Source organism: Scyliorhinus torazame, chromosome 19, assembly GCF_047496885.1.
Source record: "Scyliorhinus torazame isolate Kashiwa2021f chromosome 19, sScyTor2.1, whole genome shotgun sequence".
NCBI classification, from domain to species: Eukaryota; Metazoa; Chordata; class Chondrichthyes; order Carcharhiniformes; family Scyliorhinidae; genus Scyliorhinus; species Scyliorhinus torazame.
Window position 1 is genome coordinate 100489778 of NC_092725.1, and position 26805 is coordinate 100516582.

Here is a 26805-nt window from a genome sequence, read left to right on the forward strand (position 1 = left end):
GATGGCAGGAACTGAGCCTCTGCCATCCAAACATTTAGGCCAGTAAGTGCTGCAGAAACTAAGATACTCACAAATGCTGCTCGACCTTCTACGTTTTTCCAACACTATCTGTTTTCGTTTCATCCTCCCTTCTCACGAGCCAAGTAATAATGACCAAAATGACATTGTCCAGCACAATTAACTTACTTGGACACCTCAACTTTTAATTCAGATTCCGATTTCTCCAGCTTGGTAATGTGGCTCTTGTCTGCATCACTCACTGCCTGGCTAACACTGTTTACCAACTCATCTCTCAGGTTCTGTTCGACCTTCTGGGCCTCCAGGTTTATTTTGGTTACCTGAGGAAAAAAAAAACATTTAATAATAAAATGTTTAATAATTAAATGTTAATAAATGGCCCAATGGATGAACATTCAGCTCATATTCCACTTCCTTAATGGAATTATTATTTTTTTAAATTTAGAGTACCCAATTCATTTTATTCCAATTTAAGGGGCAATTTAGCATGTTCAATCCACCTACCTTGCACATCTGTGCTGTGGGGGCGAAACCCACGCAAACACGGAGAGAATGTGCAAACTCCACACGGACAGTGAACCAGAGCCAGGATCAAACCTGCAGTCGGCGCCGTGAGACTGCAATGCTAACCACTGAGCCATCGTGCTGCGCTTAATGGAATGATTTATAATCTCATGCAAGTGATTCACAAGCACACAATCTGGATGAAACACATATTTCCCAAAGACGCCATTGCATTCCACATCTTGATAATAGGAAAGGACTTGCATTTATGTTGATCTGAGGTGGTTCTAAAACAGTTTATAGCCAATTAAGAATATTTTTAAGTGTGCTCAATCATAATGTAAGGAAATGTGGCAGCCATTTTGTGCACAGCATAGTTTCCTAAACAGCAATGCGTTACATTGCGAGATAGTCAGGTTCTAAACAAGTTAATTCAGGGACGAATATCAAAAAGAAAAATAAATAAATGATCACTGTCACAAAACACTTCAGAGTCAATGAAATGCTCCTGAAGTGCAGTCACTGTTATAATGTTGGAAATACAACAGCAAATTAGCACACTGCAAGGTCCCACATACAGCAATGTGATAATGATCAGAAAATCTATATCTGTGATGTTGTGAGGGGTAAATACTGGGGATAACTCACCTGCTCCTCTATGAAATGGTGCCATGGGATCTTTTACATCCACTTGAGCAGGCAACTGGGCTTTCGGTTTAATGTCTCATTTGAAAGATATCAACTCCCTCAGTATGGCACAGGACTGTCAGCCTTGATTTTTGTGCTCAAGTCCTGGATTGGGACTTGCATCTGAAATCTTGGGACTCAGAGACAAGAGTGCTACAAAGTGAATCAGAGTTGACACACACAACTTCCCAGTTCTTCTTTGAAAAGTATCATGAGATCTTCTATGTCCAGTTGAGATAGTAGGCAAGATATTGGTTTAATTGCACCTCAGACAATGCAGTTCTCTCTCAGCACCGAGGTGTCAGCCTGGATTATAAAGAACAAAGAAATGTACAGCACAGGAACAGGCCCTTCGGCCCTCCAAGCCTGTGCCGATCATGATGCCCTAACTAAAAAAACCTTCTGCCCTTACTTTGAATCATAGAACCACATAATTTACAGTGCAGCAGGCCATTCGGGCCATCAAGTTTGCACCGGCCCTTGGAAAGAGCACCCTAATTAAGCCCACACCTCCACCCTATCCCCGTAACCCCACCGAACCCTTTTTTGGACACTAAGGGCAGCTTCACATGGCCAATCCACCTAACCTCACATCTTTGGACTGTGGGAGGAAACCGGAGCAACCGGAGGAAACCCATGCAGACATGGGGAGAACGTGCAGACGCTGCACAGACAATGACCCAAGCCGGGAATCGAACCTGGGACCCTGGAGCTGGGAAGCAACAGTGCTAACCACCGTGCTACCGTGTAGCCATTATCCCTCTATTCCCTCCCTATTCATGTACCCATCCAGATGCTTCTTAAATGTTGCTAATGTGCCTGCATCCACCACATCCTCTGACAGTGCGTTCCAGGCACCCAACACTCTCTGCATAAAAAACCTACCCTGCTCCATTCCTTAAACTTTCCCCCTCTCAACTTGAACCTGTGCCTTCTTGAAATTGACACTTCCACCCTTGGAAAAAGCCTCTGACTATCCACCCTGTATGTGCTTCTCCTAATTTTGTAGACCTTTATCTGGTCTCCCCTCAGCCTCCGTCTTTCCAGTCAAAACAATCCTAGTTTATTCATGCTCTCCTCATAGCCACAATCCTCAGGACCAGGCAACATCCTGATGAACCTTCTTTGCACTCTCTCCAAAGCTTACATGTTCTTCTGATAACGTGGTGACCAGAACTGCACGCAATACTCCAAATGAGGCCTAACCGAGGTTTTATATAGCTGCAACATGATTTCCCAACTCCTGTACTCAATGCCCCGGCTGATGAAGGCAAGCATGCAATATGCCTTCTTAATCACCTTGGCCACCTGTGTTGCCACGATTGCGTCAGGAGTGGAGCTTCCACTCAAGAGTGCTACCACAGACCAGCTTCATGACATTATATATTAAGTGCCAAGTGGAATCCAGTTACTTCCCTACACAGTAAAGGCTGGATTCACAAGGGCTCAATTCGCTTCATTGTTTTTGCATACTGCTAGGGCCAAATATTTTGTTGGGGCTCGTGGAAACCAAACCTAGGCATTTTCATAGCTCACAAAATACACACTCGACCCATGTGCAACTTTACGAGGATTTTTTGTCTTTACACAGTGGTCAAGTTTGCAGTGCATTTTGCAGGCCACGATGGAGTGGCTGAGGAGTGTGGAGTTGGGAGGCGGTTTGGTTAGGAGTCCCCACTTAGTCCGCTAAGCTCCCAACATTGTTTAAATGGGAAATTTCTTCCTTAAAAGGTTTGAATATTTTGATAAAACCAAAACATTGCCGATGCTGGAAATCTGAAACAAAAGCAGAAAACACTGGAAAGACTCAGCAGGCAGCATCTGTGGAGGAATAGAGTTAACTAGTAATCCAGACGCCCAGGCTAATGCTTTGGGGACATGGGTTCAAATCCCACTATGGCAGCTGGTGGAATTTAAATTTGATTAATAAATCTGGAATTGAAGTTCCATGAAGATTTCATTGATTGTCATAAAAACCATCTGATTCATTGATGGCCTTTAGGGAAGGAAATCTGCCATCCGTATCTGGTCTGACCTACAGCAATGTGGTTAACTCTTAACTGCCCCCTGAACTGGCTGAGCAAGTCACTCATTTCACCGACAATTAGGGATGGGCAACTAATTGCCACCAATGTTCACATCCCATGATAAAGAACAAAAATGTTCAGGTAAGAAAATCTACAAATTAGCAAATGGGAACAACCCCAGAATAAATTTAGCAACACTTTCAGAATCTACGAATCAACAAGTCTGTTGCTAATCTGTTAGGAAACAGCAAGCAATTGCCTATTAGATAGTCAGCTAATTTTAAAATTTGTTAAAACCAACACATTTAAAAAGAATATCTGTGAGCAATCATAAGATTTTACAAAACAGGAAAACCTTTCAGCCAATTGTACCTGCAATGACGGAATCTATTCTCGCACACTGCGATAGTCTCTGTATTTGTTACAATGTTGAACCAGAATGCTAACAAGACCATTAGAATTTCTTTTTATACACACAAACACATATATCAAAACAAGAGCAACATACTTCGGAGAACTTTGTTTCTAGTTCAGAATTTCGTTCTTCCATTTGTTTGAGCGTGTTTCGCACATGTTCGTACATCTTCAGAGCGTGTTCTGCTCTTTGCCGTTCATTTAGTTCCTTCATTTCAAGCATGGTAATCTTCTTGGAGATAGACACAATTTCACTATTGGTAATTGCTTTTGTTTCTTTATCCATGGCAGTGGGACCTCCTAAAATAAGCCGAACACTTAAGTCTTATTAAAATACACAAAATCTTTACAGGGCTAAACAGGGCAGATGCAGGAAGGACGTTTCCCCTGGCTGAGGGGTCTAGAACCAGGGACACAGAATCACAGAATTGTTACAGTGCAGAAGGAGGCCATTCGGCCAGTCATGTCTGCACTGGCGCTCCGAAAGAGCATTTTGACTTGGTGCCATTCTCCTGCCTTTTCCCTGTAATGCTGCCATTGTTTCTATTCATAGGAAAAGGAGTAGGCCATTCAGCCTCTTGATCCTGTCCTGCCATTTAATAAAATAATGGCTGATCTGTGACCTAGCTCCACATACCTGCCTTTGGCCCATAAATCTAATGCCCAATCTCCAGACGCAGACTCAGAATAAGAGATAGGCCAGCTAAGACGGAGATGAAAAGGATTATGGAGGCTCAGTCGTGAAGTATATTCAAGACAGAGATCGATAGATTTCTAGATATCAAGGGATATGGGGATAGTGTGAGAAATTGGCGCCGAGATAGAAGATCAGCTCTGATCTTGTTAAATGGCAGAGCAGGCTGAAGGAGTGGAATAATCTCTTACTTCCTATGTTAGGTTTATAAACTTCCCCCAGATGGGAAAAACTGCAAGTGCTGTCTATCCTGAACACATGGACACCATTGAGTACTTGCAAGTTCATACCAACTGCAAAAAAGTGAATTGCAATCAATGGATCAGAGCAAAATCCTGTAATGTTCTACTTCTTTTAGGAAAGAATGATGGTATTGAATTAGCAAGTAACAGGAGGCTCCATGACTCCATGCTAGCTCCTCACACATCAGTGCAATCAGCCCCATTCCCTGATCGGTCCATTTGGCCTTGCAAGTTTATTATCTCCGAGTGCCATTTCAATTTCAGGATGTCATCAATAGTGCCATCAAGCAACGTTTGCTTCCCAGTAAACCACTCACCAAAACTCACTTCACATTCCCCATTGAGATCCAGGTCACATAACATCCATGAATGCAAGAGCTGAAGATTCCACAATGTTCAGCTCTGCTTGCGATGAAGTAGCTTATACCAGCCGACAACAGATCCTTGTAAAACGCAGACTTGAGCTGACAAGTAACATTTATGCCACATAATTGACAACTAATGGCTATCACTGGTTCCCTGAATAGTTTTGATCATGTCAGGGACCTGGGAAAGAATTTCCCAACTTTCTGTCTGCCTAATCGGCCTGGATCCTCTTTTGGTTATTCACCTCTTGCAGGAAATTACATTGTTTAAAAAAAATAAATTTGGAGTACCCAATTCATTTTCTCCAATTAAGGGGCAATTTAGCGTGGCCAATACACCTAGCCTGCACATCTTTGGGCTGTGGGGGCGAAACCCACACAAACACGGGGAGAATGTGCAAACTCCACAAGGCCAGTGACCCAGAGCCGGGATCGAACTTGGGACCTCGGCACCCTGAGGAAGCAATGCTAACCACTGCGCCACCGGAGATTACATAGTTAATGGATGGAATAGGGAGTGTAGGTAATATAATACTCAAGATATCACAATTATATGACACAAGCTGGAAGGACTAGTGTTTTTTTTCTCCCTGGCCATCATTTGTCATAAATTAATTTTAAAAAAAATCTCAGTCAAGTGAAAGCCATTTCTGCTTGATATTCATTGGCACAATCATCATCAAGGCCCGAGCAACATTATGAGGATCACTGTTGAGTTTAATATGTCTGATGGAAATGCAGCCAAAGCAAGACTCAAGAAGCTCAGTATCACCCAGGACAGAGCAGTGTGATCAATTCATGCCTCTAGCCAATGTCTACCCTTTCCATCATTGGTTGGGCTATGCAGTACAACCATGGTTTGGATTTTCAGCTTCAAGGCAGGCAGAGGAATCATGATATTTCCACGCTCAGCCCGTTTTCTTGGGGGGTGTCTTGCAGCAACATAAACTATTAAACAAAAGACATCAGATTAAATAGGAGATACATAATGCACTAACAGTACAGATATTTATTCAAGTGTTTAAAATAATTTAGGTCGACCGACTTCCGGGTGCGGCGATGACCAGCTGAGTCGCACGTTTCGGCTGCTCCCGGTGAAACAGACTTTTGGGCTCTTGATAGGACCCCCAACGGCAATTTTGACGGCTAAAAACACTGTGCGGTAAACCAGAAGGGAATCCCCCCTGGATACGGATGAAAAAAGGAGAAAGTGGCCGGATTGCAGTGGATCCTTTAGAACAGCGGCAAGGAAGGCAAGCAAAAACCAAGATGGCGTCGGAAGGTGGCAGTTTAACATGGGACCCTGAACAACAAGAGTTCTTGAAATGCTGTGTGGAAGAGCTCAAAAAGGAAATGAAGAAAGAGCTGTTGGCCCCGATACTACAGGCGATCGAAGGGCTAAAGGAGGAACAAAAGACCCAGGAGCGGGAGCTTCGGGTCGTGAAGGCAAAGGCAGCCGAGAATGAGGACGACATACAGGGCCTGGTGGTGAAGACGGAGATGCATGAGGCACATCAGAAACGATGTGTGGAAAGGTTGGAGGCACTGGAGAACAATGCAAGGAGGAACAACCTGAGGATTCTTGGTCTTCCTGAAGGTGTGGAGGGAGCGGACTTCGGGGCATATGTGAGCACGATGCTGCATTCGTTAATGGGAGCGGAGGCCCCGGCGGGTCCGTTGGAGGTGGAGGGAGCATACCGAGTGATGGCGCGAGGACCGAGAGCAGGAGAAATTCCCAGAGCCATAGTGGTGAGATTCCTCCGTTTTAAGGATAGAGAAATGGTCCTTAGATGGGCAAAGAAAACTCGGAGCAGTAAATGGGAGAACGCGGTGATCCGCGTTTATCAAGACTGGAGTGCGGAGGTGGCGAGAAGGAGGGCGAGCTTTAATCGGGCCAAGGCGGTGCTTCATAAAAAGATAAAATTTGGAATGCTGCAACCGGCAAGACTGTGGGTCACATATCGAGGAAGGCACCACTACTTTGAGACGGCGGATGAAGCGTGGACTTTTATTGTGGAAGAAAAACTGGAATGAGCGGGTTATTAAAAAGAACGTTTGAACAAAGTGGTGGGGCGAATGTGGGGGGCGAAGAGGGGGGTTAAAAAGGGGGGAAAGAGGAGTTTTATGTACTAATCCTGCGATGTGGTAACTTTTCTCTCTTCCACAGGTGGTGATGGGGGAGGAGGGGAGGTGGAGGAGATGGGGCGTTGGCCATTGGGGGCGGGGCCAAGGGAGAAGCGCGGGCTTGGTTCCCGCGCTATGATAATCATGGCGGGAATAGAGAAGCAGGAAGGAGGGGGCATCGCACGGTGCGAGCCGAGGTCACGGGGGAAGCCGAGGTCGGCCAGAGTTTGCTGACTTCTGGGAGCAACATGGGGGGAGTAATTACGCTAGCGGGGGATCTAGCGGGGGGGGGAATTACTGGGTTGCTGCTGCTGGGGAGAGGGGAGAGCTGGTATGGGAGGGAATGGGTGGGGGGGCACCGCCTGGGGGAGATACAGCTGCGTGGGAACCAGGTGAGGAGCTGGAAAAAGGGGATGGCTAATCGACAAGGGGGGGGGGGGTAGGAAGCCCCCCAACCCGGCTGATCACGTGGAACGTGAGAGGGCTGAACGGGCCGATAAAGAGGGCACGGGTACTCGCACACCTTAAGAAACTTAAGGCAGATGTGGTTATGTTACAGGAAACGCACCTGAAACTGATAGACCAGGTTAGGCTACGCAAAGGATGGGTGGGGCAGGTGTTCCATTCGGGGCTAGATGCGAAAAACAGTGGGGTGGCTATATTAGTGGGGAAGCGGGTAATGTTCGAGGCAAAGACCATAGTGGCGGATAACGGGGGCAGATACGTGATGGTGAGTGGCAAACTACAGGGGGAGACGGTGGTTTTGGTAAACGTATATGCCCCGAACTGGGATGATGCCAATTTTATGAGGCGGATGCTAGGACGCATTCCGGACCTAGAGATGGGAAAGCTGATAATGGGGGGAGATTTTAATACGGTGTTGGAACCAGGGCTGGATAGGTCGAAGTCCAGGACTGGAAGGAGGCCGGCAGCAGCCAAGGTACTTAAAAGATTTTTTGGAGCAGATGGGAGGTGTAGACCCGTGGAGATTTAGCAGACCTAGGAGTAAGGAGTTCTCATTTTTCTCCTATGTCCATAAAGTCTACTCGCGAATAGACTTTTTTGTGCTGGGAAGGGCGTTGATCCCGAAGGTGAGGGGAACGGAGTATACAGCTATAGCCATTTCGGATCACGCTCCACACTGGGTAGACTTGGAGATAGGGGCGGAAACAGGAGGGCGCCCATCCTGGAGAATGGACATGGGACTAATGGCAGATGAGGGGGTGTGTCTAAGGGTGAGGGGGTGCATTGAAAAGTACTTGGAACTCAATGATAATGGGGAGGTCCAGGTGGGAGTGGTCTGGGAGGCGCTGAAGGCGGTGGTTAGAGGGGAGCTGATATCAATAAGGGCACATAAAGGGAAGCAGGAGAGTAAGGAACGGGAGCGGTTGCTGCAAGAACTTTTGAGGGTGGACAGACAATATGCGGAAGCACCGGAGGAGGGACTGTACAGGGAAAGGCAAAGGCTACATGTAGAATTTGACTTGCTGACTACGGGTACTGCAGAGGCACAATGGAGGAAGGCACAGGGTGTACAGTACGAATATGGGGAGAAGGCGAGCAGGTTGCTGGCACACCAATTGAGGAAAAGGGAGCAGCGAGGGAAATAGGGGGAGTGAGGGATGAGGAAGGAGAGATGGAGCGGGGAGCGGAGAGAGTGAATGGAGTGTTCAAGACATTTTATAAAAAATTATATGAAGCTCAACCCCCGGATGGGAGGGAGAGAATGATGGGCTTTTTGGATCGGCTGGAATTTCCCAAGGTGGAAGAGCAGGAAAGGGTGGGACTGGGAGCACAGATCGAGGTAGAAGAAGTGGTGAAAGGAATTAGGAGCATGCAGGCGGGAAAGGCCCCGGGACCGGATGGATTCCCAGTCGAATTCTATAGAAAATATGTGGACTTGCTCGTCCCGGTATTGACGAGGACCTTTAATGAGGCAAAGGAAAGGGGACAACTGCCCCCGACTATGTCTGAAGCAACGATATCGCTTCTCTTAAAGAAGGAAAAGGACCCGCTACAATGCGGGTCTTATAGACCTATTTCCCTCCTAAATGTAGATGCCAAGATCCTGGCCAAGGTAATGGCAATGAGAATAGAGGAATGTGTCCCGGGGGTGGTCCACGAGGACCAAACTGGGTTTGTGAAGGGGAGACAGCTGAACACGAATATACGGAGGCTGTTAGGGGTAATGATGATGTCCCCACCAGAGGGGGAAACGGAGATAGTAGTGGCGATGGATGCCGAGAAAGCATTTGATAGAGTGGAGTGGGATTATTTGTGGGAGGTGTTGAGGAGATTTGGTTTTGGAGAGGGGTATGTTAGATGGGTGCAGCTGTTGTATAGGGCCCCGATGGCGAGCGTGGTCACGAATGGACGGGGATCTGCATATTTTCGGCTCCATAGAGGGACAAGGCAGGGATGCCCTCTGTCCCCATTATTGTTTGCACTGGCGATTGAGCCCCTGGCGATAGCGTTGAGGGGTTCCAAGAAGTGGAGGGGAGTACTTAGAGGAGGAGAAGAACACCGGGTATCTTTGTATGCGGACGATTTGTTACTATATGTGGCAGACCCGGCGGAGGGGATGCCAGAAATAATGCGGATACTTGGGGAGTTTGGGGATTTTTCAGGGTATAAATTGAACATGGGGAAAAGTGAGTTGTTTGTGGTGCATCCAGGGGAGCAGAGTAGGGAAATAGAGGAACTACCGTTGAGGAAGGTAACAAGGGACTTTCGTTACCTGGGGATCCAGATAGCCAAGAATTGGGGCACATTGCATAGGTTAAATTTAACGCGGTTGGTGGAACAAATGGAGGAGGATTTCAAGAGATGGGATATGGTATCCCTGTCACTGGCAGGGAGGGTGCAGGCGGTTAAGATGGTGGTCCTCCCGAGATTCCTCTTTGTGTTTCAGTGCCTCCCGGTGGTGATCACGAAGGCTTTTTTTAAAAGGATCGAAAAGAGCATCATGGGTTTTGTGTGGGCCGGGAAGACCCCGAGAGTGAGGAAGGGATTCTTACAGCGTAGCAGGGATAGGGGGGGCTGGCACTACCGAGCCTAAGCGAGTATTATTGGGCCGCTAATATTTCAATGGTGAGTAAGTGGATGGGAGAGGAGGAGGGAGCGGCGTGGAAGAGATTAGAGAGGGCGTCCTGTAGGGGGACTAGCCTACAGGCTATGGTGACAGCCCCATTGCCGTTCTCACCGAGGAACTACACCACAAGCCCGGTGGTGGTGGCTACACTGAAGATTTGGGTACAGTGGAGACGGCATAGGGGAAAGACTGGAGCCTTGGGGGGGTCCCCGATAAGAAACAACCATATGTTTGCCCCGGGGGGAATGGATGGGGGATATAGAATGTGGCAAAGAGCAGGAATAACGCAACTGAAAGATCTGTTTGTGGATGGGAAGTTCGCGAGTCTGGGAGCGCTGACCGAGAAATATGGGTTGCCCCAAGGGAATGCATTCAGGTATATGCAACTGAGGGCTTTTGCAAGGCAACAGGTGAGGGAATTCCCGCAGCTCCCGACGCAGGAGGTGCAGGATAGAGTGATCTCAAAGACATGGGTGGGGGATGGTAAGGTGTCAGATATATAGAGGGAAATGAGGGACGAAGGGGAGACGATGGTAGATGAACTAAAAGGGAAATGGGAAGAAGAGCTGGGGGAGGAGATCGAGGAGGGGCTGTGGGCAGATGCCCTAAGCAGGGTAAACTCGTCGTCCTCGTGTGCCAGGCTAAGCCTGATTCAGTTTAAGGTATTACACAGGGCGCATATGACTGGAGCACGGCTCAGTAAATTTTTTGGGGTGGAGGATAGGTGTGCGAGGTGCTCGAGAAGCCCAGCGAATCATACCCATATGTTTTGGTCATGCCCGGCACTACAGGGGTTTTGGATGGGGGTGACAAAGGTGCTTTCAAAAGTAATGGGGGTCCGGGTCGAACCAAGCTGGGGGTTGGCTATATTTGGGGTTGCACAAGAGCCGGGAGTGCAGGAGGCGAGAGAGGCCGATGTTTTGCCTTTGCGTCCCTAGTAGCCCGGCGTAGGATATTGCTAATGTGGAAAGAAGCCAAGCCCCCGGGGGTGGAGACCTGGATAAATGACATGGCAGGGTTTATAAAGCTAGAGCGGATTAAGTTCGTCCTAAGGGGGTCGGCTCAAGGGTTCACCAGGCGGTGGCAACCGTTCGTCGAATACCTCGCAGAAAGATAGATGGAATGGAAAAAAGAAGGCAGCAGCAGCAGCCCAGGATCGGGGGGGGGGGGGGGGGGGGGGAGGAGGAACCAGAAGGACTCTCAGGGTTGTTAATATATACTGTATAATATGTATAGGTCGTTGCTACAGATAATTATATATTGGACTGTTAAATTATATTTTTGGAGAGTGTTACTTGTGATAAGGCAGTTGCCAATTAGGGTTAGTTTTCATTTTTGTTATTTATTATTTATTCATTTTCTGTTTATAAAATAGGTCATTGTTATTTGTGTTGTTATAATATTGTGTAAAGGATGCACAATGTACTGTGTTGGTTGACCAAAAATTTTCAATAAAATATATTTTTTTTAAAATAAAAAAAATAATAATTTAGGTCTGTCACAGTCAAATGCCATTTACCTAGTTTATCCATTTGTTCCCAGGCTTGTTCCAATGTGTGCAGCTTTTCCTTTGTAATTTCCAGTTCCTTGTTTAAGCCAGTAATCTGCTCATGTAATACTGTATTTTCACCCTTAAAGAAAAACATGCTGTTGGCATATTAAACTTGCCTTTTGTTTATTTTACAGACCTCATTATTGCTATCATCTCCCTGTTCATTGTTCAGGTAACAGTTACATGCATGTCCAGAAACAAACTGGAAACAGCTTTCCATTTTCTTCATAGTCTGTTGTGAACAGTGATGGGTTTTGGAAATTTTATTCAATATTGAGGTGCTTTTTTAGAATCACAGAGTAATTATGGCACTGAAGGAGACCATTCCCTCTACTGAGTCGATGCCCAGCTCTCCGTACAGCAATCCAGTCAGTCCCATTCCCCTGTTCTAACCTGCAACTTTATTTTCCTCAAGTGCCTTTCCAATTTGCTTTGGGATCATTCATTGTCTTCGATTCTACCACACTTGAGAGCGGCGGGTTCCAGGTCATTACCACTCGCTGAATAAATATGTCCTGCCACACGTATGCCCTGCAATTCTTGCCTAGAACCTTAACTGGGTCACTACTTCTTGTCCCATCAGCTAATGCGAACAGCTTTTCTTTGCCTTTGTCTACCTTATCTAAACCTGGCATAATCTTGTGCACCTCTATCAAATCTCTCCTCACTCTCCTTTACTCCAAGGAGAACAACCCCAGCTTCACCAACCTAACCTTGTAGCTAAACTCCGCCATCACTGAAACCATTCCAGTAAACCTTCTCTGCACTCCCTTGCATCTTTTCTAAAGTGCAGTGACCGGAACTGAATACAATACTCTAGTTACCTGCGAATGCAAAGAGGAAAATTAGACGGCGGGCATTGCACACTGGGAACAGTCACTTAAATTAATGGAAAGAAAATCAGGTGGGCTATATGCTGCCTGCCAAGATTTTCTTTAAAACAACAATTTACCCAATTGGATGAAAACATTATTTTCTGAAAAATTGCTTCCCAAACACAGACGTTTTCCATTAGTTGCAATAATTTTAAAAGCAACTCAGACTTCTTTCCACATAAAGATTGATGGAATGATCCAGTGCCCTAAAAGGTATGTTTTCAAGACATGGGCGTGATTCTCCGGGAATTGACAGGGCGGCAGAAATGGCGCAGTGGAGTGGCAGGAACCACTCTGGCGTCGGGCCACCCCAAAGGTGCGGAATCTTTCATGCTTGAGGAATCCCTCAATAAAAGTGAAAATAATTTACCTCAAGTTATAAAAAAACAAATTAAAAATTGTAGTTATTTGTCTACCTCCAAATGTTCCAGACTCGTGGTTTTCTGGACTAACAGGTTGTCTTTCTGCAGCAGATCCCTATACTTAGCTGTGAGTTCATTATATTGCTTGTTAGCTCGTTCCAGATCAGATGTAGGTACACTTTCATCCAAAGCTTTTTGTAATGCAGCAATTTTAAAACTAGCCATGTCCTAAAAATAGATGGAAAATAAACAGATAAATACCACAAATGTTATAGCACGAAACAAAGTGAGAGACTACAATTTTCTCAGTGCTTAGGAGAGTGGGCAAAGAAGAGGCAGATGGAATACAAGGTGGAAAAGTGTGGGGTTATGCAGTTTGGTAGGAGGAATGGAGGCATAGACGATCTTCTAAATGGGAAAACACTGAGGAAATCAGAAGCATAAAGGGACTTAAGAGCCTAGTTCAAGATTCTCTTAAGGTTAAGGTACAGGTTCAGTCGGCAGTGAGGAAGGCAAATACAATGTTAGCATTCATGTCGAGAGGGCTAGAACACAAGAGCAGGGATGTACTTCTGAGGCTGTATAAGGCTCTGGTCAGACCCCATTTGGAGCATTGAGAGCAGTTTTGGGCACCGTATCTAAGGAAGGATGTGCTGGCCTTGGAAAGGATCTAGAGGAGGTTCACAAGAATGATCCCTGGAATGAGAGCTTGTCGTATGAGGAGCGGTTGAGGACTCTGTGACTGTACTCGTTGGAGTTTAGAAGGATGAGGGGGGATCTTATTGAAACTTACAGGATACTGAGAGGCCTAGATAGAGTGGAGGTGAAGAGGATGTTTCCACTAGTAGGAAAAACAAGAACCCGAGGGCACAGCCTCAGACTGAAGGGATGATCCTTTAAAACTGTGATGAGGAGAATTTCTTCAGCCAGAGGGTGGTGAATCTGTGGAACATTTTGCTGCAGAAGGCTGTGGAGGCCAAATCACTGTGTCTTTAAGACAGAGATAGATAGGTTCTTGATTAATGACGGGATCAGGGGATATGGGGAGAAGGCAGGAAAATCAGCCATGATTGAATGGCGCAGCAGACTCAATGGGCTGAATGGCCTAATTCTGCTCCTATATCTTATGGTCGTACATCAAAGATCCAAAGTGAAGTTGACAATTAATAAGCTATAAAGAAGGCTCTGCTTAATATCATTATTTCAGTACTTGATAGGGTGGATGCTGAGAGGTTCTTTCCTCTTGTGGGAGAGTCCAGGACCAGAGGGCATAAGGGGTCGCCCATTTAAGTCAAAGATGAGGAGGAATTTCTTCTCAGAGTGAATCTGTGGAATTCTTTACCTCAGAAGGCTGTGGATCTGGGTCATCAAGTATGGTCAAGGCTGAGATGGCCAGATTTTTAATCAGTAAAAGAATCAAATGTAATGGGCATAAAGCAGGAAAGTGGTGCTTAGGATTATAATTTCAGATCAGTCATGATCTCAATGAATGGTGGAGCAGACGTGATGGGCCAAGTGGCCTACTTCTGTTCCTATGTCCTATGGTCTTGTGGAATGTTTTCACTAATTTGCATATTATATTGTAGAGTCTAACAGATCCCACTCTTCTGAGATGAACGCAATCTTCAAACTGGGCAACTAGAACAGAGTTCTGCGGATGTTATGTCTTTCAAACATTTTTCCACATAACGATTTTGGTTATCTTTACTCTTTTTTTTTCTGCAAGTAAATAAAGAGTCTCTGAAGCGATAGGTAGTTTGTATGTTAATGAGTTTTCTTTGATGATTTTTCTTGACAGTGTCAATAATAAGCAATTCACTAGCTTTCCTCAGCAATTGGAAAACATTTAACAAATTGTCTTGATCGCTCTGTGATTGAATAAAGGTAGATAGACTGCAGATACAGGCAGTCAGCCTGTTTTCTTTTTCAAAGGGGGAGGCTGTGAGGTCTTTAACCAAAATCCAGGAGGGAGTCCTCTTATTTAACTCAAGTAAGGTGACTCAATGATGTGGGAAACCATGGCATTCCTTATTTGTACTATAATGTAAGGAGAAGTTGCACCAAATGAATGAAGTGAGTTTGATAATTACTGTAGGCTTGCAATACAAAATAAAGCAAATTAAAATTCATCTTCCCTTGTCTCATCATGTTTGTTGGGTCCAACTTGGAAAAACTGAAGAAACTCAGGTGTGAAAAACAGGAATATTAGGTTCAGAAGATAGCAGTGTTACATGCCCATGTAAGAATGGTGCGTAAGTAGATATAGGGCAGTGTGAATAAAACACTCCAACCAATTATAAAAAGCGAATAATGCCACAGCACCTGAGAAGATATCGGTGGCAGACCTGAATTTGTAAAACTAGGTTTGTGCTCTGATCACCAACTGCAAAAACCTACATATTTACATTAGAGAAAAATCCAAGGAACCAGCTTCCACCTTATTTCCCTTCTGCCTTTAATTGGTCCTTGCCTTGAATCTCTGCAGGTATCCAATTCTTTCACCAACAGCTGTCTCCATGGCTATTATTTCATTCTTGAGTTTGTTATTTTCTTTCCTTAGGTGCTGTTCCATTTCCAGCAGGGTTGTGTAGCGCCTCGTTAAGGAACTTTCATTAACCCGCAGCACAGTTAATTTGCTAGTAATCCCAGCAAGCTTTTTCTTGATTTCATCAGGATCCATTTGAAGTGTTTCCAGCAGTTGCTAATTTAGAAGTGGAGAAAAGTTACAAAGTCACACAATTTGGTTCATAATTTCCTAGTGATAGAAACAGAAACAGATTGCTTAAAAGTTCAGGTGTGCCCAGGGCACAAGACACTTATTCTGTCTCAGAATGCTACAGTCTGAGGTGCCCCTGATGTTGGGCTTTCTGCCAGTTATTTTATGGCAGATGCTTGTGTGGAGCCTGAAAAACATTAATTTCCACACTAATATACTTGGGATTGATCTGTTAAACAATTTTCAAATTTCCTCGTGGTGTGGTGATCTATATCCTGATATCACTCCTTGACTGCCTAGTTTTAATTTGAAGGACATGTGTTTTGGTTTCCCACAACAGACAAAAATAGTTTCTCTGCATCAACATATAAAGGGCGGGATTCTCCGGCGTCGGTTTTTCAGCGGGGGGCAGGAATCGCGCCCGACGGTCGGGGGGGCCGTTGCAAACGTCCCCGCCACCCCCCCCCCCCCCCCCCCGGCGATTCTCCGCCCCGCGATGGGCCGAGTGGCTGCCCGCTTTCGGCCGGACCCGCCAACGTAAATTAGCCCAGGTCGATACCGGCGGGACCTAGCTCTGTGGGCAGCCTGCGGAGTCCTCGGGGGGGGGGGGGGGATCTGGTCATTGGGGGGGGGGGGCATGGTGTAACGGTCCGCCATGTCTGGCGTGGAGAAAAAACCCACTGCGCATGCGCTGGGATGACGCCAGCACACGTTGGCACTCCCGCACATGCGCCAACTCGCGCCGGCCAGCGGAGGCCCTTCGGTGCCAACCCCACCGCGCCAGCCTAGCCCCTGGAGGTGCGGAGGATTTTGCACCTTTCGGGCTCCGGAGTGGTTCACGCCACTCCTCGGCGCCGGTACGGCCCGCCCCGCCAATTAGGAGAGAATCCCACCCAAAATCCTTCAACTATTTTAAACACACCTCAATCTTCTAATTTCAAGAGAATAGAAGCCAAGTTTAGGCAACCTGTCCTCATAATGTAATCCTTTTGGACCGGCAAGACTCTGGTGAATCTTAACTGTACCAAGGATAGCCTATCTTTCCTGCAGTTTAGAGCCTAAAATGGAATCCCTGATGGAGTCTGACCCAGCCCTTGCAAAACTGAAGCATCACTTCCTTTCATTTCTAACTGTCTTGAGTGAACAGCCAACATTCCTCAGGCTTTTTGAATATTTTTAATACCTGTATCTTTAGTACCTTTATTAATTTGAGTATTGAGCCAGATGGCGTGGGGGTGAATGAAATGAGACATGAATCCAAGGTCCCAGTTGAGGCCGTTTTTATACGTTCGGAACTTGGCTATCAGTTTCTGCTCAGCGATTCTGCGTTCTCGTGCGTCCTGAAGGCTACCTTGGAGAACGCTTACCCGAAGATCAAAGGCTAAATGCCCTTGACTTCTGAAGCGTTCCCTGACTGGAAGGGAACATTCCTGCCTGGCGATTGTCTGATCTTCGGGTAAGCATTAACCTCCCACCATCTGGCCTGGGCTTGCAAAATCCTACCAACTGTCCTGGCTTGAGACAATTGACACCTCTTTAACCTGTGATTATCTCTCTCTCCAGTCACTCTGTCTGGACCTGTAAAGACTTAATTATCTGCAAAGACATTCAAAGTATCATCTTGCATCATTGACTTTGTCTATATATGGATTTGTGGAACCCACCTTTTCACTCACCTGATGAAGGAGCTGCACTCGGAAAGGTAGTGATTCGAAACAAACCTGTTGGACTTTAACCTGGTGTTGTAAGACTTCTTACTGTGCCCACCCCAGTCCATCGCCGGCATCTCCACATCATAGATATACTAATACACAGGGCCATGTTTTTTGCAGATTGAAAGAACACGTGCACACAATATCCCTGTTTCAGCTAAACAAAATAAGTCACAGCCATTCGTTGGTTCATTCCTCAGGGCAATGCCTTGACCAATCAGAGTCAAGTTGCCTGTTTAAATTTTCAAACAATTCTTGGCAGTTAGTGGTCAGTCACCATTTACTGGTGCCTTCTCAATGCAATGCCTCTACCAATCAGAGTCCACTTGCCAATGAATCAGCACACTCTTCTCAAAGTATAAAGTTGCTGTTTCCCCGATATTGGTATTCTTGTGATTATGAAAAGCTTAGACAAAATGCATTTTTTCAGCAATACTGAATTTCTGTGCTGTCAGACGATTATTTTAGCAATTTGTATAACACTTACATTGTATTCTTCAATTTTTACTTGATCCTGTTCCTTTAAATCATTAAGTTTTTTCTTTTCTTCTTCAATTTTTTGAATATATTTCTGCCAGGATTCCCTTTCGCTGAAGATAAGAATATCACAGTTAGTATTTTTAAGTTAGTAATAGCGTCAGGGTGGTTTGCTCCTGCTTTTGTTCTCAAGTGGTGAATGCAGCCATTGGTTATTCAGGCAAAGAATAACTTGGCATAAATTATCTTTCACATCCTACGTAATTCAGAGGCCTAGAATTTGGCAAGTGCTATTACTCCTTGGCTACTGAAAGTAGGCTAAGCATGCCGATTAAAGTGAGGTTCTCAGGGCGTCATAGAGAGACCCCGGGTGAGTCGTCAGGACTATCTGCTGGGAAAACCATCTTTCCAGGTGCATATTTTTCCCATGTAACGGTATCTAACTAAGATGCCAGAAAAGACTAAGGAAGCACTGAAGAGACAGTGCCATGAGTTATTCGCCTCAGAAAGGGATACAGATTACTGGCCCAGTCAGGTAATGTCAGAACAAATAACAGTGGAGTGAATTCATTTGGCTCCATTGTCACTGCGAGTCTATGAGCAGAAATTTAGTCGTGGTGGTAAAGCAATATTATGCGATAATAATGGGGTTCATTTCCAGTTTTCAAAACCAGTATCTTAATTGGTGGACTCTAATGTCTTGATTTCAATTAAAAGAATAAAATAACCAATACTGTACAGGATTTTCAGAACAATCAATCATGCTGAGCACAATTTCAGAATTAGATAATGATCTGTACATTGAGAAACAATTTGGGTTTTGATACCTTTGATATTCCTTATACAGCAATCCTTGTTGATGCCGAATTACTGCAAATTTGCGTTTGTGATCTTCAGCCGCCTCTTGCAGTTTTGTTCCTTCTTTCTCCTTATTTGAGATTTCCTAAACCACCAGTAAAAAAAAAAGTCAACTTCGCTGGCAAAATGGTTGAACGGGTTGGAAGAAATAATCCTGTTTTAAAATGTTTTCCGATTGATCAGGTACCATGGCAGGTGCACTTCTGTTACATTTCTATCATTGGAGGGTATTTAGCCTGGGCTAGGTATTTTACCCGACTGAGCAGTTTTGGGGAAACACAAAACAAAAAATGAAAGGCTGAACTAGTTAACCGTAACATTTTACTGGTCGTCAGCAGCAACCAGGGATTGCCCAGAAAATAATTTATTTTCAAAGGACAGAAGAAGATAAGTTAGACACTGAATTGTATGCAGTATGGTAACTTTTGGATCAAGACGAATGTGCCAAAGGCCTCTGCAAAAAATATCCAAGGGGGATATCAAGTAAAACAATAAAGATAGTACCAAAAATTGGCATGCTCTGCTTTGAAGAAATGGACATTGACAACAAACTTTGAACTCACATAATTTTCTACCATTCTTCGTATCTCAAATTGATGATAAATTTAATCACAAACGCACATTCATGCCTTTACATTGTAAACGGTAAGGACAGAATAAATGTTAGAACATAGTATTGACTATTAATTCCAATGGGAAAGGTTTGCATACCTGTAGCAGCTGCACTAAATATTCATTAAGAGTGTTGATGACATCAATACTAGAGGGCACCATTCCTTCTGGCAGAGCAAGAGTTTGAAACTGAACATTGCAACATCCAGATTGACGTGATTGAGATAAATCACTTTCAAGGTTTGCAATCTAAAGAAAGCAGAAAGGCACTTCATTGAAGGTTTTAGTAGGGTTTTGTGTTTTGGAAATTCATTCTTGGGGTTTGGGCATCACGAACAAGTTTGATATATATTGTCCATTCTCAAATGTACATGAGAAGGTGGTGGTTGAAGAATCCAGCATCAGACATGAAGTAAGTTTTGTAGTCTTGAGTATATTCACAGTAGTCTTTATTAACAACTCATAACTATATACATAAAATTAATAGAGGGCACAGGTATGCGTTGACTCCATCCTAGGACTTTATACACCTCTGACCATCTCTAGACTCACCCTACCTCTGCGTAATTTGCCTTAATACATCACTGTGAGAACAATACTGTACCATCTCATGTATAGAGTTATTTTAGTTTGCTTCATGTCTTGCATTGTTAGAAGTCTAGTGCATTTACCTTACTGTTACAACTTTAACACTATTCCAGCATAATTGCTATTACCGTATTAACAACATTCTCGCAACCCCATCTCCTCTTAAGCGGTTCAGTAGTTTTTGAGGCTATATAACCTTTTATAACATCTATTTTGCCATTCTGTCGGGACAATTGTATGCTTTGGTGGTTCTGGTTCTTGTAATTAGCTGGGAGGTAGGGCTGGATTTGAGTACGGTTTCAGCCATATCTTCCACTGTATGATGTTAAATCATGCCTGGTTGGTCTGGATGGTTTGGCGGTCCTTGGTTGTTGTTACTCTTGATCGTTTCTTACCGGGTGGGCAAAAATGGTATTCCTCTGCTTGGCGATGCCTTTGCTTCTTTTTCTATTTGGGCAGTTGTGAAGCTCTTGGAGGCTGAAGGAGGATGCTCCTGCGGCAAGAAGGTGATTGTGTAGCATGCTCACCCCGTTTTTTTGTTGTGGATGGTGTGTTGTGTAGACGCTACGAGGTGCAGGCATCCCTTTCGGCTCTGGCATGTGTGCATACTGGTTGGTGTGTCTACCAGCTGCACTATCATTTTAGTTGGAGGTAAAGGCTGTTTTTTTTTTTTTAATATATTTTATTGAAAGTTTTTCGATCACAATTTTTTCCCCTTACACATCAAACATAACAAAAAAGAAAATTTAACAGTGAACAAATGGCTAATCAACATGGTAAACTAATCATTTAACATAAACTAAAACTTTCCACCCCCCCCCCCCCCCCCCCCCCCACCTGGGTTGCTGCTGCTGGTCATCTGTCTTCCCTCTAACGTTCCCCTAGGTAGTCGAGGAATGGCTGCCACCGCCTGGTGAACCCTTGAGCCGATCCTCTCAGCGCAAACTTCATCTGCTCCAGTTTTATGAACCCCGCCATATCGTTTATCCAGGCCTCCAGTCCGGGGGGTTTCGCTTCCTTCCACATGAGTAAAATCCTACGCCGGGCTACTAGGGACGCAAGGGCCACAACGTCGGCCTCTTTCGCCTCCTGCACTCCCGGCTCATCTGCAACTCCAAATAGAGCTAGCCCCCAGCCTGGTTTGACCCGGACCTTCACCACCTTCGAGATCACTCATGTCACTCCCTTCCAATACCCCTCCAGTGCCGGGCACGACCAAAACATATGTGCGTGGTTTGCCGGGCTTCCGCCGCACCTCCCACACTTGTCCTCCACTCCAAAGAACCTGCTCAATCTTTCTCCCGTTATGTGTGCTCTATGTAGCACCTTGAATTGAATCAGGCTAAGCCTGGCGCACGAGGAAGAGGAATTTACCCTGCTTAGGGCATCAGCCCACATACCCTCCTCTATCTCCTCCCCTAGCTCTTCTTCCCACTTTCCTTTTAACTCGCCCACCAGCTCCTCCCCCTCTTCCCTCATCTCTCGGTATATCTCTGACACCTTGCCCTCCCCGACCCACACCCCCAAAAGCACTCTGTCCTGGATCCCCTGTGCCGGGAGCAGCGGAAATTCCCTCACCTGTTGTCTTGTGAATGCCCTCACCTGCATATATCTAAGGAAGTTTCCCCGGGGCAACTTATACTTTTCCTCCAATGCTCCCAAGCTCGCAAACGTCCCATCTATAAATAAATCTCCCACCCTCCTAATTCCCAAATGGTGCCAGCTCTGAAATCCTCCATCCATCCTTCCTGGGGCAAACCTGTGGTTGTTCCTGATTGGGGACCCCACCAGGGCTCCCCGCGCACCTCTCTGTCGCCTCCATTGTCCCCATATATTCAATGTTGCCGCCACCACTGGGTTCGTGGTAAACTTTTTTGGTGAGAGCGGTAGCGGCGCCGTCACCAGCGCCTTTAGGCTCGTACCTTTACAGGACTTTATCTCCAGTCTTTTCCACGCCGCTCCCTCTCCCTCCATCATCCATTTACGAATCATCGCCACATTGGCGGCCCAATAGTAGTCGCCCAAATTCGGTAGCGCCAATCATCCTCTGTCTCTGCTACCTTGTAGGAACCCCCTCCTTACCCTCGGGACTTTCCCTGCCCACACGAAGCTCGTGATGCTCCTGTCTATTTTTTTTAAAATACGTCTTAGTGATTAGTATAGGGAGACATTGAAATACAAATAAGAACCTCGGGAGGACCATCATCTTAATTGCCTGCACTCTGCCCGCCAACGACAGAGGCTGCATGTCCCACCTCTTGAAGTCCTCCTCCATTTGTTCTACCAATCGTGTCAGATTAAGTCTGTGTAAAGTTCCCCAGCTCCTAGTGATCTGAATCCCCAGGTATCGGAAGTTTCTTTCCACTTTCCTTTGAGGCAGGCCTTCTATCTCTCTACTCTGGTCCCCAGGGTGTATCACGAATAGTTCACTCTTCCCCATGTTAAGCCTATATCCCGAGAAATCTCTGAACTCCCTCAATATCTGCATGACCTCTGTCATCCCCCCCACTGGGTCCGTCACATACAACAGTAGGTCATCTGCGTATAGCGACACTCGGTGTTCTTCTCCCCCTCTAATCACCCCTCTCCATTTCCTGGAGTCTCTCAACGCCAGAGGTTCAATTGCCAATGCGAACAACAATGGAGATAGCGGGCATCCCTGTCTTGTTCCCCTATATAGTCGGAAATACTCCGATCTTTGCCGACCCGTGACCACACTTACCGTTGGGGCCCCATAAAGGAGTTTGACCCAGCTAATAAACCCATTCCCGAACCCAAATCTCCTTAGCACCTCCCATAAGTACTCCCACTCCACCCTATCAAATGCCTTCTCTGCATCCATTGCCACCACTATCTCCGCCTCCCCCTCCACTGGGGGCATCATTATCACCCCTAATAGTCGTCGCACGTTGACATTCAGTTGTCTCCCCTTTACGAACCCTGTCTGGTCTTCGTGCACCACCCCCGGACACAGTCCTCTATCCTCGATGCCAGTACCTTTGCTAGCAATTTGGCGTCCACATTCAATAATGAAATAGGTCTATAGGACCCACACTGCAACGGATCTTTATCCCGCTTCAGAATTAGCGATATCGTCGCCTCCGACATTGTCGGGGGTAAAGTCCCTCCTTCCCTGGCCTCATTAAACGTCCTCACCAACAGCGGGGCCAACAAGTCCACGTACTTTCTATAAAATTCCACCGGGAACCCGTCTGGTCCCGGAGCCTTCCCTGCTTGCATATTCCCCAGCCCCTTAATAACCTCGTCCACCCCAATCGGTGCCCCCAGGCCTTCCACCTCCTGCTCCTCCACCCTTGGGAACCTCAATTGATCCAGGAACTGCCGCATCCCCTCCTCTCCCTCCGGGGGTTGGGACCTATACAGTCCTTCATAAAAGGTCTTGAACACCTCGTTTATCTTCCCTGCTCTCCGCACCGTAGCTCCCTTTTCGTCTCTAATTCCCCCTATCTCCCTCGCCGCTGTCCTCTTTCGCAGCTGATGGGCCAGCAGGTGACTAGCCTTTTCCCCATATTCATACCTCCTCCCCTGTGCCTTCCTCCACAGCACCTCCGCCCTTCTGGTGGTCAAAAGGTCGAACTCCGTCTGGAGTCGTCTTCTCTCCCTGTACAGTCCCTCCTCCGGGGTCTCCGCAAATTCCCTGTCCACCCTTAAAATCTCCCCCAGTAATCTTTCCCTTTCCTTGGCCTCTGTTTTCCTTTTGTGGGCCCTAATGGAGATCAGCTCTCCTCTGACCACCGCTTTTAGTGCTTCCCATACCACTCCCACTCGGACCTCCCCGTCGTCATTGGCCTCCAGGTACCTCTCAATACATCCCCGCACTCTTCCACACACTCCCTCATCCGCCATCAATCCCACATCCAATCGCCAGAGTGCTCGCTGCTCCCTTTCCTCTCCTAGTTCCAGGTCCACCCAGTGTGGGGCATGGTCCGAAACCGCAATGGCTGAATACTCAGCTTCTTCCACCCTTGAGATCAACGACCTTCCCAAAACAAAAAAATCTATCCGGGAGTACACTTTATGGACATGGGAGAAGAAGGAGAACTCCCTGGCACTCGGTCTAAGAAATCGCCATGGATCCACTCCCCCCATTTGGTCCATAAACCCCTTGAGCACCTTGGCCGCTGCCGGCCTTCTTCCGGTCTTCGATCTGGATCTATCTAACCCTGGGTCCAGCACGGTATTGAAGTCCCCTCCCAATATCAAGTTTCCTACCTCCAGGTCCGGTATACGACCCAACATCCGTCTCATAAATCCCGCATCGTCCCAATTCGGGGCATATACATTAACCAGCACGACCTCCATTCCCTCCAGCCTGCCACTCACCATTACATATCTACCTCCGCTATCTGCTACAATGCTCCTTGCTTCAAATCCTACCCGTTTCCCCACCAATATGGCCACCCCTCTATTCTTTGCATCTAGTCCTGAGTGGAACACCTGTCCCACCCATCCTTTCCTTAACCTAACTTGGTCCGCCACCTTCAGGTGCGTCTCCTGGAGCATAGCCACGTCTGCCCTTAGTCCTTTCAAGTGCGCGAGCACTCGGGCCCTTTTAATCGGTCCATTCAGGCCTCTCACGTTCCACGTGATCAGCCTCACTAGGGGGCTACCTGCCCCCTTCCCGTGTCGACTAGCCATCACCATCTCTAGGCCAGTCCCGTATCCCGCCTCCGCGCTCCCACTCGCTCCCCAGGCGTCGCATTCCATCCCCGTCCACCCACTCTTTAGCCATTTCCTTTTTGATTTCCGCAGCAGCAACCCAGTTATCCCCCCCCTCCCCCCACGCTAGATCCCCTTCTAGCGTGATTGCTCCCCCCATATTACTTCCGTAAGTCAGCTGACTTCAACTGACCCCGGCTACTCCTGCTCCCTCCTTGACCCCCCCGTGTGGGGAACTCCCATCTGCCTTGCGCCTGTCTTCCCGCCATTATCTTTCTGGCACGGGAACGTCCCTTTATCTGACCCGCCTCTTGTGGCGCAGCTCCCTTTCCCCTCCCCCTCCCATTCCTCATTCTCCGCCTATGTCCCTTCTTTCCCCCCCCCACCGGCGCCCACATTTCTTAGTGTCTCCCCCCTTCCCAATTTACTTCTCTATTTACATCGACAATAACATTCCCTACAGTATCAGTCCTTCAGTTCCGATCCAATTTCTCCTCTTTAATAAAGGTGCATGCTTCTTCCGCCGTTTCGAAATAGTGATGTCTCTCCTGGTACGTGAGCCATAGTCGTGCCGGCTGCAGCATCCCGAACTTCACCTTTTTGTGTAACACCTCCTTGGCTCGGTTAAAACTCGCCCTCCTTCTCGCCACCTCCGCACTCCAATCCTGGTACACCCGTACCACTGCATTCTCCCATCTGCTACTCCGTACTTTTTTAGCCCATCTCAGGACCTCTTCTCTATCTTTAAGGCGGTGAAATCGCACGATTGTCGCCCTAGGTGGTTCTCCCGCTTTTGGTCTTCTCGCCGGGATCCGATGTGCCCCCTCCACCTCTAAGGGGCCCGCAGGGGCCTCAGCTCCCATCAACGAGCTTAGCATCGTGCTTACATAAGCCCCGCAATCCGCTCCTACCACTCCCTCAGGGAGACCCAGTATCCAAAGGTTCTTCCTTCGCGCTCTGTTTTCTAGGGCCTCAATCCTTTCAATGCACTTTTTGTGGAGCGCCTCGTGCGTCTGTGTTTTGACCGCCAGGCCCAGGATCTCGTCCTCATAATCCATCACCTTCTGCTCCACCACGCGGAGCTCTGTCTCCTGGGTCCTTTGTGCCTCTTAGAGCCCCTCAATTGCCTGTAGCATCGGGGTCAGCACCTCCCTCTTTAGTAGCTCCACACACCGTCTCAAGAATTCATCTTGCTCGGGCCCCCATGCCGCCTGGGCTTTCTCCGCCGCCATCTTGTGTCTTCTCCCTTTCTGTCCCTATCGTTGAGGATTCCTCGCGCTGCAGCCGCCGCCGCCGCCGATATTTTCCTCTTTCGTTGAGGGGGGGGGGGGGGAACTCCCTATTCACTCACCCCACACCGGGTTTCGTCGCGCGAAAATTTCCAGTTGGGGCTCTTAAAGAGCCCGAAGGTCCGTTGGAGCTGCAGCCGCCGAAACGTGCGGCTTAGCTAGTCATCGCCGCAACCGGAAGTCCCTCGAGGTAAAGGCTGTTGATCCTTCTCTAGTACTACTGCCACTGTGGCGGGGTGTTTCGTGACGACTATAATACCGAGATGGAAACCACTATTCAACAGCATTTAGCCATTTTTTGGGCCTTGGGCTGTTTCTCCTCGGTCGAGACCACACTTTGAAATTGTTCCGGTACTGGGGAGCTGAACTCGCCAGCAGGCCCAGCTCCTCAGAGATTGTGCGCCATTTTGAAAGCCTGCACTAATCTCCACACCCCCTCTGCACATTGACACTGCCGGCCTTGCAACTTGGCAGTGCCAGGTTGGCACATCCAGTGTGCCCAGGTACTACCCTGCCCCTGACCACCTGGGGGGCTCTACTGGTCTACGATACACCTCGAGGACATCACGTTTCGTCCACACTTGTGGAAATGTCCAAAGATGTGCAGGTTAGGTGGATTGGCTATGATAAATTGCCCTTAGTGTCCAAAATTGGCCTTAGTGTTGGGTTTGGTTACTGGGTTATGGGGATAGGGTGGAGGTGTTGACCTTGGGTGGGGTGCTCTTTCCAAGAGCCGGTGCAGACTCGATGAGCCCAATGGACTCCTTCTGCACTGTAAATTCTATGATTCTATGAAATCGGTACTAATGAGCACCCGGTTGAAGTCTTACAGGTGTGGCCATTGACTCCTGGGTGAATTTGGCTTTGGAATATTTAAATGAGTCTATTTCTTCTTGAGATTTGGGTAATGCCAGTATT

At 46.9% G+C, this 26805-nt stretch overlaps 1 protein-coding gene across 6 annotated transcripts in view; it reads right to left on the reverse strand.

Annotated features, from left to right (window-relative positions):
• cep290 (centrosomal protein 290) overlaps nucleotides 1-26805 on the reverse strand; it is a 194104-nt gene that overhangs the window by 73795 nt on the left and 93504 nt on the right. For all 6 annotated transcript variants that reach the window (XR_011936509.1, XM_072484934.1, XM_072484936.1 and 3 more), the window contains 8 exons: nucleotides 19430-19579; nucleotides 18688-18803; nucleotides 17871-17973; nucleotides 15426-15656; nucleotides 13010-13183; nucleotides 11686-11797; nucleotides 3745-3950; nucleotides 187-338 (listed from right to left, as the gene is read on the reverse strand). Coding sequence is in view for 5 of the 6 variants with exons in the window: in XM_072484934.1 (XP_072341035.1) it covers nucleotides 187-338; nucleotides 3745-3950; nucleotides 11686-11797; nucleotides 13010-13183; nucleotides 15426-15656; nucleotides 17871-17973; nucleotides 18688-18803; nucleotides 19430-19579 (1244 nt within the window). In the remaining variant the exon portion in view is untranslated. The remainder of the gene's footprint in view (nucleotides 1-186; nucleotides 339-3744; nucleotides 3951-11685; nucleotides 11798-13009; nucleotides 13184-15425; nucleotides 15657-17870; nucleotides 17974-18687; nucleotides 18804-19429; nucleotides 19580-26805) is intronic.